A 13,273-nucleotide genomic window follows, 5' to 3' on the forward strand; every position below is an offset into this window, starting at 1 on the left:
CTAAATCCAATGGATTTGCTTTGTAAAATCAAGGTATTAAACAGTCATTAACCCAAAATAACAAAAGCATAAAGAAAACAGTCACTTTTTATTGTTTTATGTCAATAAAAAAACAAATAAATGATTTAACATTGAACAATGATCTAGAAGAGACAAAAAAAACCCAACATATACATCAGCCTTTTCTAAAACAGTAGCACCGTTTCCCTGGGAAACGTATCGAGGAGAAAAACAGGTGTATAATTCACTTATCCCAGGCCAAATCGTTAAAAACAAGCAAACATGCCAGATGAATGGAGTGACTGCTTTAAAAAAAATGATAAATAAATAAAAAAAAAAGTACAGGCCTCATCTGCATTCAAAGTAAACTGTGTTCACGGATCGGCCTTCGAATTACAGACGAGGCAGTACATTATAACTTTTACAACAATACAAGGCACAATTTTAATGATTTTCAACACACTGTTATATCTGATTGTCTTTCTGACAGTCCTGTCTCAACTCTCACACTGGACATCTTGGACTAAAGAAAGGGACTGTAACATTCCTTTAAAGATTTTCAAATTAAGGGTCCACAAATGAGACGGCGATGTATCTGACACCCGCCGTTGTAGGCAGGCCTTCGTGGTAGTGTGTTAAACGGCCAGGGTGCATAAGGGCCCAGCCTTTCCTCGGGGCCTGTACAGAGCAGTCGTACCTGAGGAACCGGCAGCCGCCACCCTGACCGAAGGAGGAGGTATGATAATTAGTCACATAGCAAAGCTTACTTACAAATAAAACACTGTCCAACAGTACATTGTTAAAAATAATTCACTTGAAGTTACATGAGCCTGTCACTGAAGCGACTTTATTTATTTACTACTAGTGCATAACATGATACAGCAACACTAGCTTCCTGAAACTTAAAAAAAGAAAACAAAAACCAATTACCTGATTAAACAAGTTTGCATATTAAATGTTTTATAAGATAATGAGAATATTTTGCAAATCTCTTAAAACCTTTTATTAGGTATAAGGCTTATTAGTTGCCTATACAATAACTGACCCATTAATGTGTTGAGAGAAAACTTTGGATGGCCACTGTAGATAATCTAAATATATTTAGCCAAGCAATACTTCATACACTTAATATTTTTTGAGGAGTACATTATATTTTTTGAAGTTTCATATAAACAATCTGCAAAATGCAGTTATATTCTGGCTTCTTTTAGAAACTGATCAACTATACATAAATGTAAATCCGAGCCTCACTATTGATATGGTTCAAACCTCCATGCAAAGATGAAAATTACTGGCAAAATCAACACACAAACAAACAAACTCTACAAACAAACAAATAAATAAATAAGCTGTCTGTATCTTCAGCCATTTCAATCAAGGTAAAGTGTTTTACTGGACAAACAACACACAGAAACATGATACACATTACAGTAAAGATTATGCAAGTTCATGAAAACTAGCCTCAGGCTTAGCCTCAGACACTCTGCACCTGGGCTACTAAGCATCTGATATCTTTTGCGCACTTTTCTGGACACAAGCTACAGAATGCTGATCTAATCGGCTCGTTTTTTAAATACATTTTTATCCCAAGCTTATTAAAGCCAAACAGACATAGTCAATACAACAAGTCGTGTTACATTGGCTGATCAGCAGGAAGTCAAAAGGGGAAATGGCTGTTTCAGCCTTTAATACGTTCATGTTACACCCTACATACAGTGCTGCTTGAAAGTTTGTGAACCCCTTGAGCTGTTCAGTGTTCTGTTGTTTACCTTGATTTTCTTATTTTATCATCACCTGCTTTTTTTTTTATAAATAAATGTCAGATGTATGTTGATCACTTGCATATGTTTGTTTAGAGGAAATTTTGCGAGTAGCCAAAAAACTACATGAAAGATTGTATTATTATATGTGCAAAAGTAAGTGAAGCCTTTTATTTACTAGCTTGTGGCACCTCCTTTTGCAGCCATTACCTCAACCGAATGTCTTTTGTAACCACTGACCAGTCTCTCACATCTGATTTTTGCCCACTCCTCTTTGCAGAACCAGTCGAGAGAGGTTGGAAGGACATCCGGCACATACCACCCGCTTCAGGTCTAGCCACAACATTTCAATTGGACTGAGATCCGGACTCTGACTAGGCCAATGAAGAGGGTGAAACTTCTTTCTTTTAAGCCATTCCTTGGTGGATTTGCTTGAATGCTTAGGGTCGTTGTCTTGTTGCATCACCCATTTTCAGCCCAGCTTCAGTTCTCTGACTAATGATAGGAGATTCTCTTCAGGAATTTGTTGATAGGTCTGAGAATTCAAGTTTCCCTGGATAATATGGAGTCGCCCTGGCCCAGAGGCAGAAAAGCAGCCCCAGACCTTCACATTTCCACCACCATGCTTCACTGTTGGGAGGAGGTTCTTTTCCTGTAATTCAGTGTTGGCTTTTCTCCAAACATGACGGCTTTGATAATGACCAAATAAATCTATTTTGGACTCATCTGTCCAAAGAATGGACTTCCAAAAGGCCTCTGGTTTGTCCAAAGGCTTTCTGGCAAAATAAAATGGGCAGCTTTGTTATTTTTGAGAGCAGAGGCTTCTTTCTAGCAACCCTTCCATAAATGTCATGTCTGTTCAATTTTTGTCTGATTGTACATTTACTCTAGAGGTGATGTGTGGGTTGGCCTTTACATCATTTATCATTTTTCTGGTACTTCTTAGAGATAGTTTTGATGGGCGTCCACTTCTAGGCAGAGTTGTGGTCATGTTGAATGCCCTCCATTTGGAGATGATTTGTCTTACAGTGGATGGATGGAGTTGGAATCTCTTGGAGATGGACTTATAGCCTTCTCCAGACTGATGGGCTGTCGCCACCTTCTTCCTGATGTCCTCAGATATCTCCTTTCCTCTTGGCATTGTTTGACTCCTTGACAGTACAATGCTTTGGTTGGTTTCCTCTCTCTTTTAATCAGTGTTTACCCAACCACTTTCCTAAGGATGTCTAATTTGATTGGTCTGCTTAACTGATTAATTAAGCACCCAAATGTGTTTCACCTGAATCTGTTACCCACTTGACTTTACCAATGCAGCTTTGGCTTCACTTACTTTTGCACATACAATAATTCAATCTTTCATATAGTCTTTTGGCTACTCGCAAAATTCCCTCTAAACAAACATATGCAATTGATCAACATACATCTGACATTTCATTTATTAAAAGCAGGTGATGATAAAATAAGAAAATCAAGGTAAAACAACAGAACACTCTGAACAGCTCAAGGGGTGCACAAACTTTCAAGCAGCACTGTATTTGAAAGAATAAAAACAACTGAATGTACTGTTTAATGTGAAACGTCTGAAGTCGCAATGCAAACTGAAGCCAATTTAGCTCTACATGCAGGGAACACTTGTTAAGACCTCAGTTAGCAAGCAGAAAAAAGCAGAATGACATCACCAACATAGAAATGCTGTCAGTTTTCAGCCTAAACATGCAGCATGATTTGTTCCTTTACTCTAAGCTTCAGGGTGAAATGCTTACATCAACAATACACAGTCATGTAACATATGATATGTAATAATATGTCACTGATATATTAGTCCCAGACAAAATAAAAGCAGCACAGGGCACATTATGTAACTAACGAACACCTGAAGACACTCTCACTCTATCTCACTCACCTGAAAGTCAATCCCCACTTGATTGAGGGCAATATTTACAGTAAAAGTAGAAGCGTCATGATGAGGCCTTAACGAGGGCTGTTCATCGGGTTTATACCTAACTACAAACGCCAAGTCAAACTGAGCCTGCGGGGAGAGACAATACACACACATACACACAGGTCATGCAGCATTCACAAGCAGAACAGGATCCCTCAAGAATGAGGGGAAGAAGACAGAGGGAAAAAAGCCCAGCTCCCCTGCATCATTACAGCCGCCAGAGTGTCGACTTTCGTTGTGTTTTCAGCGCAGGTCCTTCTGTGCGATGAGACTTATTTACCTGATAATCAATGTCTTTGCTGTTGAGAGCTATGTTAACAGTAAAAGTGGAGGCGTCATGATGCGGGGTGAGCAGGGGCTGCTCGTCAGGCTTATACCTCACTACAAAGTTCAGGTAGGAGGTACACTGATGAGAAAAGAGACATGGGTGAGACAAATCGTCGTTTACTTATGAGTTATGCCTGGGCCACACTAGAGGACAATCAGACTAATTCCCCTTTGAGTCTGATTCACCTCTGTAATGACAAATATTCTAAATTTAGTCTGCTTGTCTGGTGTATAAAATCTAGTCTTAACCCTGGCGATCTAAGCATGTACGCTGTGTGAAGAATGCACAATGTCTCGTGTGAACTGTTGAACAAAATCTGTAATTATATCCAAAGGCAAGAATGTAAAAAAATCTTGTAGTGTGACCCAGGCTTTAGTGACTTACCAGCCTTTTGGACAATTTAATTAATTCGCATTAGCTGCCCAACCTGCATGAACACTTCGAGTGCAACAGAGGTTATTCATCACTCATATGTATACAATATAATAATTTCTTAATTGTAAACAAAAAATATGAAGGAGAGGAAGAGTTTTAAAAAGCCTTACCTTTGTGTAATACCCAGGAAACATTTTCTCTGTCACTGGTGCAACATATTCCAAGAGGAGCTTGTGCCACTCTTTTTCATAGTTGATCTGATTCATGTGAATATCAATAGTGGGGACGTTCTCGTAGCCACCCTGTATCCGAGTGTCCTGCAACGAGAAAACAACCAGAAATTATGTGAAAGTGGGACTGCTTCATTGTGCCTATTCATTATGCTTAGAGTGTGTTTAGTTTCGCAACTGTAACAGGAATTCTTCCCAAACATCCTCCACATACCACATTGCCACCTCCTGACCACTGGCCAAAATTTTCCATCTCTTCAACGAGGTGGTCACAAGCCACAGTGGTGAAAATAGGAAACCAGAATACATCAGGGCATGGCTGTGTGATAGACAAAGATAATGATGAGTAAGGCAGGTCATTTGGATAATCCATCTTTAAAACACTAGTTTCCACTAGTCTTCTGTCTGTGATGCGTACCGTTTCAATTATATTGTCTTTCATAATTCTTGAGTAATTTGGATGAATGTATCGCTCTTCCCAGTCCTGTAAAATAAATCGTGGGGTGGAATAGTGAGTTAAACAAAGAAGCGACATAGCAATGTGCTATTAGAAATATCTTCGATTTCCACGTACCACAGGGTTATCAAAGATCTGCCAGAGATCATTGTGAAGGTGATTCGTCTGGTAGTTTTCCGTATTCAGGATTCGGCCGTATGTATGCATATTCGTCACGAACATGAAAACTCCCTTAAAGGACAAAAAAGAATAAGATTACATATATAATACATGATACTGTATTCCCAGTATGTCACCAGTACATACAGCATTACATCATATTTCACGATGTACTGGTGTATTGCCTAGAATGCTACAGAGTAATCAATAAGCATGATCTGTGCTCATACAGAATTCTTTTGCTCTCATATTAAAAAAAATGTGTGCACAATTATTCTGCTGGCTCCTGCACAAATACTGCACCAACGGCTTTGCCTCAGTCAAGGTCAGAATTCATATTTTTCCTCATTCTGACATTTAACTGAAGCACCTGAATCAGAGCTCTGCTATTTTCCAAAGCATCTCTTTCAGAATGGATTTTGTTGCTGTATCCTGTCCATTTTAAATAAAACATTGTCAGTGCACTGACCTGGTCTCGCACTCTGGAGCAGAAGGCCATATCTGGGTCAAGGGTCGCCGACTGGAAGAGATCCGGAGCCTTCAGTTCGTTCCTCAGGATGTCCGCTCTCAGCAGGTACACCTGAGACACATATGGAACGTTCCAGATACCCCTGTGGGAGAACACACAAAAATATACATTTCAGAGTTTTCCAAGCTTATGTTAGAATTTCATGCACTGTAAAAAAAAAAAAGAAAAGAAAAAAAAGATAGACTTACACTCTGCGACCCTGAACGATGTCCACATAATCCTCAGACCTAGCGTAGTAACCATCAGCGCTAAGAGCTCCCCAGAAATTAGACCACAGCCGGCCAGGCTTGCTCATCATCGGCGTTATGAATGGCCTGTGGAGTTAGGAATGAGACGGTGACTGGCACTGGGTTTATTAATGAAGTGTGAAATCTGCTGCTGGTACAGTTCCACAATCTCGTGAGAGGCAACAATAATTTCCATTGTCGAAAAGTCTTTATCTTGGCATATTCGACGCATGACAAATTTTTAATACTGCAAACTTACTTATTTAACTCGATTAGGATCTTAAGCACGTCTTCGTTCTTCATTACAACATCTCCATCCATACTGAAGAAGTACTCGCAGTCGCTGTCGTCTCGACACATGTCACTGCGCAGAAAGAATATTATTCCAGATACACTGTACAGTAATTACTTCTGTATTCCAGGTATAACACACAAGGCACACGAGCCATGCTCTGGTGCGTTAGGCTGAGATGAATTTACACCTTGATTTTCATGAATGTCATTGGCCTTTTGAAACTCACAAGCCTATATTGCGTGAGGTAACGTGGTCAACACCCTCATTGGGTCCAATCAGCTTCACAGCCTGATACTCTGCCTCATGATTCTGTAGAAAAGCGTGGACGTGCTGCTCATGATGGGGCTCCTGGAAAAGAACAAAAATCAATTTTAATGGAGGAAAAAACTCATAAAAAGAAAAGAATAAAAATGTAAACCTGTAAAATTTTAACTGGATGACATTACTTATCAGTAATGTCCAGTAGTTTAGTGAAACTGAACATATCACATACTTCCACATCACAGACCGTTCATAGTTACAGGGCATTTGATATTTTTTATATTCATACTGTTAAACAGGAACTCCGGCAACAATCAAAGATGGCAAAATATTTACAAAAGCATCAATGGTATTGTTTGAAATATGAATTGAAATGATGGGGGATAATGTCTCACCTGGTTGGAAATGAAGAGTTTTAGACGATTTTTGGGATACTTGAGGCTGAGAAGACGCTCAAAGAACACCGATACGAACGGAGTGGGCTGCTGAATGAAGATGCCGATGACCACTCCGGGATACTCGCTCTCCTGCAGAGAAATGACAAGCTCAGCATCCATACCTCAGCATCCATACCTATAGAACTAGGTCTTGCCATTTACAAGAAAAATCTTCAAATTCTGAGACCATTGGAATGTAACCTTATTTAATCTTATCAAGAAAGGTTTTTATTAAACACACTTTTAATCCCATCTTTAAATAACTAATAACTGGTAAAAAAAAACTTGGCTTTTTAAAGCTAGTAAAAGTACTGTAGACCTTTACTTTTTTGTACCTTTGCTTGTTACTCATAAATCATACATCAAAACAGAACATTTACATTACAATGTGAGTTTAAGAGTATAAATCCATACAGTATTGTTGAACTGAATAATAAAAAATGATACCAAAATGAATTAAAATGTGAAGCCTGGAATTTAAAGGCTTCTATTATCTAGAAGGCCTGCAATAATAAGGGACTGGGGAATCTACCTTGAGTCCCGAGAGAGGCCTCAAGTCCTCGTGGCAAACTGTGCAGCCTGTCTCGAAGGTCCACACTTTGGGGATGTAGTTGCCAAGGTAATTTATCTGAAGCTGAAAAACGCATGCAAATGGTGATTAACACCAAAAATAGAGAGGCATTCATAAAAAGTAGGCATATTAAGGAAATACATATTTCCTAAGGTGATTAAATGATTTAAAAAAAATTCTGTCTACCTTTGTAGGTCCGTTTCCATGGATGATAACAGGTAGGGTGTCAAAGAGCACATTTCTGGCCCTCACCCTTGCATTCTCAAACTTGAGCACCACTTCATCTGCTCGGAACAAAGAAAAAAAAACCCCATCCCATTAGCAATTCCCTTTCAAGCTTCTTTGTAATAGTTGTGTGAGCTGGGTTGTTGTTAAATGACCCAGAAAAGACAGGTTTCCCACTAGGATGGACAAAGAAAGCTCTTTTGTACTGCACTACTTCCTCCAGATTTTCGCAGTTATCTAAACACAGATCTCTTACGCCAAGTGATTCTGGCATCTTTAATCTACTGCCAGTAAAGGAAATACAGTAGAACTGAAGTGACCAACTTGATCTGCTGTTTAAATAGAACAGACAGTTTTCTTTAACTTCACCCACATAAACATGCAGAATAACTAGCATTTAACCTGAGCATCTGGTAATTTATCAGAGGCCCAGCTGTTTACGTTGGTTTTAAAACAGTCACTTGAGAATGAGAGCTGAGGCTCTTCGAGAACACAGAAGGTTTGTCTTAACACCCAGCTATTGCGGGGCTGAAGGCTGAAACAAGAATGAATGGTGGCTTTACGTTCAGCTGGCCTACGTGTGCACAGGCACATCCTACAGTTGACTCTCACATTCCACTCCCCGAGGCAAACGGAGGCAGGCGGGGAAACCAGGGATTGCAGAAGTTTGGAAGAAAGCCAAAGCTCTAGCTTCTAGCTCCTGCTCCTGCAGTGAGACCTTCTGAAGAAAGGAGTCTGGGCTCAATGCGAAATAGATCGTCAATTCCATCCTTTACTCTTTACCATCAAAGCAAGCCCTCATTAAGCAGGAAATTTACAGAAAAAGGGAAGGGTTGGGTTTCTCTTTTTAAGGCCCTCCTAGTGGAGATTTTTACAAGCGATAAAACCTGCACTGTTGTTACACCGTTCTTGGACAAGTCAGCAACTTTGCTTCCCTATAAAGCGGTCCAGTAAACTGTCTTCTCCTGTCTCAGCAAACTCTTTTGCATTGTCCACAATCACACAGCACACACTCACCTAGAGCTCCGTGCAGGTTCTGGAACAATCTGCACTTGCTGTCGAGAGTTATATTTATGGATTTCTGTGGAGGAAATGACAGGGTGGGGGAGAGAAAATGTCAGCACCAAAAACACCTTATTAAACCTTAAAAAAACAAGAAAAAAAAGTGACAAACTCGCTACTTTCTCTTACAAAACATTAACGATAAAGACAAAGCTCACCCGCTTCTCAGGGTTGATGTATAGTTTGGTATAAAAGAGCTGGTCACTGTCGTCATCTTTCCCCGACCAATCAGAGACCATCTTTTTAATGTTTTTGGCATAGCCTATGAAACCTGGATGCAGAAAAAGAAGAAGAGCTCTGAATACTAGAGCAGAAACTGGAGGTAGGACAAATGGAATTGTCTCAGTTTCCTGTCTCATGTTCCCACATCTGATTTTCACATTATCATGGAAGGCGGGGGTGGGGTGGGGGGGCTGCTCACTAACAATAAAACATTGCCAGCTTGTATCACAGCTGTTAGCTCACTACATCAACTCATAACAATGTAGTAAAATCATTGCAAGCATGTTAATGAGATGTTAGGGGAAAAGGCGCAACTTTAAACTTGTGGCAGGATCTTCAATAAATGCCATTCGTTTTGGAATTACCTCTTTAAAACATTTAATGTGAAAATATTATAAAACTGAATCATTTATATACTATAGTGCTCAGCATTATTCCTATCTAATACCACAGCGCTGTTGAAATCTCAAATCTGACTGGTCCAAAGGTGTTGACTCATTTTCAATCACAGCTACGGAAGCAAGTTAGCAAGAGAAGTTATTGTTTCTATGGTAACCACTAATTTACGTTGGCTTCGATGATGGATATAATACGTAAATCGATTAAAAAAAGACAGAAAGATGATGTGTAAAGAACAACTGTTTACAGGTGTAGTTAACAGGAGCTAGTGTGTTAAATGGAACTCTTAATGCATAAAAATATCCTTTCTTTATTTAGTTAAGGATAATAATTAGAAGATAATTAACTTTGGTAGTAATAGTAATGGCATGAAGCAACACACCCTGTCATTATTTTCCAATCAGAGCAACCTGATTGACCTGAAGTGCACTTGCTTAAATTACTTTACAACTTGTTCCCAACCTCTCTAGCACTTTTCCCCTGCTCTAAAACACCCAAAGGGTTATCACTTAGCTGATTTGTTGAATCAGGTGTGTTGATGCAGTAACACTCAAATGTGCAAAACAGGGGGTTCTCCAGGCCCAGAGATGGGAATGTCAGTGCAAACATTAATCACATACAGTGCTAACAGCCTAGTTAACGACGTTTGCTGTGTCAACAATAAGACAAACACATGCCTCCTGATCCGAGAAACCTCTTCCCTTCTCTGACATGTGGGTGCTTGTCCTCCAGATGGCGGTCTGGCCAGATGAGGGTCTCGGCAGAGAAGACCACCTTGTGCCTGGTCTGCTGGAACTTCTTCAGCAGTTCTTTTGGGCCCGAAGAGAAGATCATGTCATAGCTGCAGGGATTAAGAAGACGTTTATCATTTATAACGTTTGTCATTTATAACGCTCTGGACTAGCTTTAAATAAAAATAAAAAATACATTGTGACTTTTTTTTTTAAACACAATAACCTTAACAGAGCAAATCTCAATGTGAAATACTTTTAGTGGTTAAAAAGCCACTGCTATCGAACATTGTTCATTATTAATATCTTCCTACACTAGCAGCATGGTGATATTTCCGAGGTTTGTTTTAAGCCCTACACTGGATAATCTGCTTTGAAATTAATTTCAGTGAAAAATGATCCTATCTCCTACATTTTCAGTAGAGTTTCTAAAAAAATATTAATCAAATCTAATCCGGCGTTTCTGGCTCTGTCCTGAATGTTTCATTTCAGCCATGAATCTTTCTTTTCAGTGTAAAATTAGCTTAAATGGATGCATAATTTATTGAAATAAATCACCCGTAAGAGTAAATACCTGTCTACAAAGAGGATGATTTTGTCCTCCTCATTTATGCTGTCCAGGGCAGACTTCAAAAGTCGCACTTTCTGTCCTCCTCCTGGCGCAGACATGTAGTCCCCACCGGTCCATTTCTCAGCCCTGCCAAGAACCTACAAAAGAGTTTTTTAAATGAGTAACAATCAGACGTGTGGACTCATGCTTAAAGTTGGAGATATATCAAATTTGCATAGACATATTTTTGTACCTTAATTGTGTAGTTAAAGTAGCGTGCAGATCTCATGAACCGCTTAAATCCATCGGTTTCTTTTGTAGCTACGGTTAGTACTAGGAGTTTTTCTGTAGGGGGAAAAAAAAGACATAAAGAAAAGACATTATTATTATTATTATTATTACAATAAAGTCATAAGTTGCTGCTTATAAAAGTACATTGTGCATTTAAGTGTTAAACGGTTTAATGTAATGGAGTGGATTTCTGTGCAACTTAAAAATAACAGAGAGGTCTGCTTGTAAAAATAACGTGCAAGGAATTTTTTTAATGATATTTCAAATTACTGTGTACTGATTTAGCTCTCTGCTGCAGGTCAACAAAAAATAAAAACTTTTTCCTAACATCTTATAAAACTCCAGCTGCATGAAGCTGTTTTCATTTTTGTCCTATTTCGAGGGTTGAGGGTTTCGAATTTATATGTGAAGTTTGGTAAGAGGATAGGTGAGAAAGTAGCAGTTTTCTCCAAAAATGTGAGCGTGAATACAAATATTAGAGACCGTTAATAATGTGCGCTTCAGGAAGTGGAAGCTCTGTGCTTAAACTTTGATCAGAAGGCTACAAGTTTAAATCCCACTTTTTGGCCCCTGAAAAAAGAGCCTTAAACCACAATTATACAGCTATATGCATGCGAAGGTAGATGGTGGGTTTAAACCCTAGCATAAAACCCTAACAAATCTAATAGTCTGACCCAAATGTGAAACAACTCCCTGATATTATATACTGATTACACTGGAGATCTCTTAACGCCAGACATTTCATTATAACTGTCTAGGAGTTCACTGATCTTGTAGCTAAATAATGGATAGCTGGACAGACAGACAGACAGACAGACAGACAGATATTAATTTACCAAATTAATTGACTAATAAAAAATGGATTTTTACAACATATATGCTTTGTCGACATCCAACTAGTAGGAATGACATTTAAATAAATAAATAAATAAAGTTATACATTTAAAAATCATGTAATGGACACTTTAAGTGATATGTAGATCATGTTTAAAAAAATGTTTGGGGGTTTTAATGACTAAGGAAAAATAAATAATATTTTACACACTATATCTCACTTTTAAATGTCTATAAATGTGTCCAGCAGAATGCTTGAAGAATGATTCGAAAGGAATACATGTAAGAAAGTTTGTATATTCTAAATCTTAACTAGTTCCTTAATAAGAGCAAAAACATGGAAGTGTATCATTTCCTCATGTCCAGATGAAGCTGTTTGAAGATGAGGAGATCCACAGCCTACGTGCCTTAAGGGTCGTGAATAATGGGGACAAGTTCCTCCTCTTTTATAGCCACGAATTCCGACACATTTAGAGTCTCGAGCGGAAATCCTATTAACTGTAAGGGAGAAAGATTTTTTTTTTTTTCTTTCCATCTATGGCGCAAATGTTTGCTTACTCAGCATTCAGGGCTTTAAAGGGAAACAAAACAGTAAGGAAAAGCGGATCTTGTTAAAACAGTAATATCTAATACTGACGTTATCTTTGATCAGAAAAATAAAGCTGGAAAACTAAGAGGAATCATATCATGTTTTGGGAATTCCGGAAGGATGAATTTAGCTGTTGCACAGACACCGTTATAAACAAATTTCAGTCTCAACAAGGTTAGATTAAACACCTGAGCTATTACAAGTTTCACATGTCTCAAATACTGTTTAATATACGATGATATAATAATAAAAAATAATCCCAGCCGCCTCTGTTGCAGAATAACTGAACTGGCTCTGGCATGTACACTCCACGTCAGCTACACTCAGCTGAACACACACACACACACACACACACACACACACTAAATCTCCCCCTCCGGATTTGATTTTATCCCATTCTTATTTTTTCCATAAACCTTTACATCATCTACAAGCTACGATGTGTTTATTTTACGATTGCACGAGCTGATGTTGAGAACCCCAGGAAGGTCTTACCTTCAGGAATTGGTCCCTTTGGCTCACAGTGTAACGGGGAAAACACGCTCAAGCATAAAAGTCCAAGCAAAGATGTTAGCGTTTCAGTCTTCATGTCTCCTTAAAGTCGTGGCTATCTTTGTGATAATAAACGCCTCCTAAATGCTGAAGACGTTTCGAGTAAAAGTTAGCCTAACTTATATAAACAGAGCTAAGCCCACCCTTTGCAATGAGACTGCCCAGTTAGCTACGACGCTATGCTACATTAGCATACCGCTAGATAAAGCAGGGGCAGGACCAGAGATACTGTGATTTCGAGGCCTAC

The 13,273-nt window shown here is 38.9% G+C and overlaps 1 protein-coding gene across 3 annotated transcripts; it reads right to left on the minus strand.

The window, feature by feature from the left end:
• Positions 1-69: 69 nt before the first annotated feature.
• On the minus strand, positions 70-13,273 carry plod1a (procollagen-lysine, 2-oxoglutarate 5-dioxygenase 1a). 3 transcript variants are annotated; one of them, XM_058390101.1, is made up of 20 exons: positions 12,970-13,273; positions 11,014-11,105; positions 10,785-10,918; positions 10,157-10,320; positions 9,017-9,129; positions 8,814-8,877; positions 7,758-7,855; positions 7,533-7,634; positions 6,959-7,090; positions 6,529-6,650; positions 6,267-6,371; positions 5,969-6,094; positions 5,721-5,862; positions 5,210-5,323; positions 5,054-5,119; positions 4,850-4,954; positions 4,576-4,722; positions 3,983-4,108; positions 3,664-3,789; positions 70-720 (listed from the first exon to the last, which is right to left on the minus strand). In XM_058390101.1, the coding sequence occupies exons 1-20, from the start codon at positions 13,061-13,063 to the stop codon at positions 565-567; spliced, it is 2,328 nt and encodes a 775-aa protein (XP_058246084.1). In that variant the 5' UTR covers positions 13,064-13,273; the 3' UTR covers positions 70-564. The 3 variants fall into 3 exon arrangements, with proteins under 3 accessions (XP_058246084.1, XP_058246085.1, XP_058246086.1); XM_058390102.1 differs by lacking the exon at positions 3,983-4,108 and having other exon boundaries at positions 12,970-13,272; XM_058390103.1 differs by lacking the exon at positions 3,664-3,789 and having other exon boundaries at positions 12,970-13,271.

The sequence above is a fragment of the Hemibagrus wyckioides genome, linkage group LG05, assembly GCF_019097595.1.
Source record: "Hemibagrus wyckioides isolate EC202008001 linkage group LG05, SWU_Hwy_1.0, whole genome shotgun sequence".
NCBI classification, from domain to species: Eukaryota; Metazoa; Chordata; class Actinopteri; order Siluriformes; family Bagridae; genus Hemibagrus; species Hemibagrus wyckioides.

Coding starts and splice junctions, on each gene's coding strand:
- plod1a (XM_058390101.1), bottom strand. CDS start 13,063: ATGAAGACTGAAACGCTAACATCTTTGCTTGGACTTTTATGCTTGAGC. Junction 7,856..8,813: donor GAACCTGCACGGAGCTCTAG/GTGAGTGTGTGC, acceptor TGTTCCGAGCAG/ATGAAGTGGTGCTCAAGTTT. Junction 7,635..7,757: donor ATGGAAACGGACCTACAAAG/GTAGACAGAATT, acceptor TGCGTTTTTCAG/CTTCAGATAAATTACCTTGG.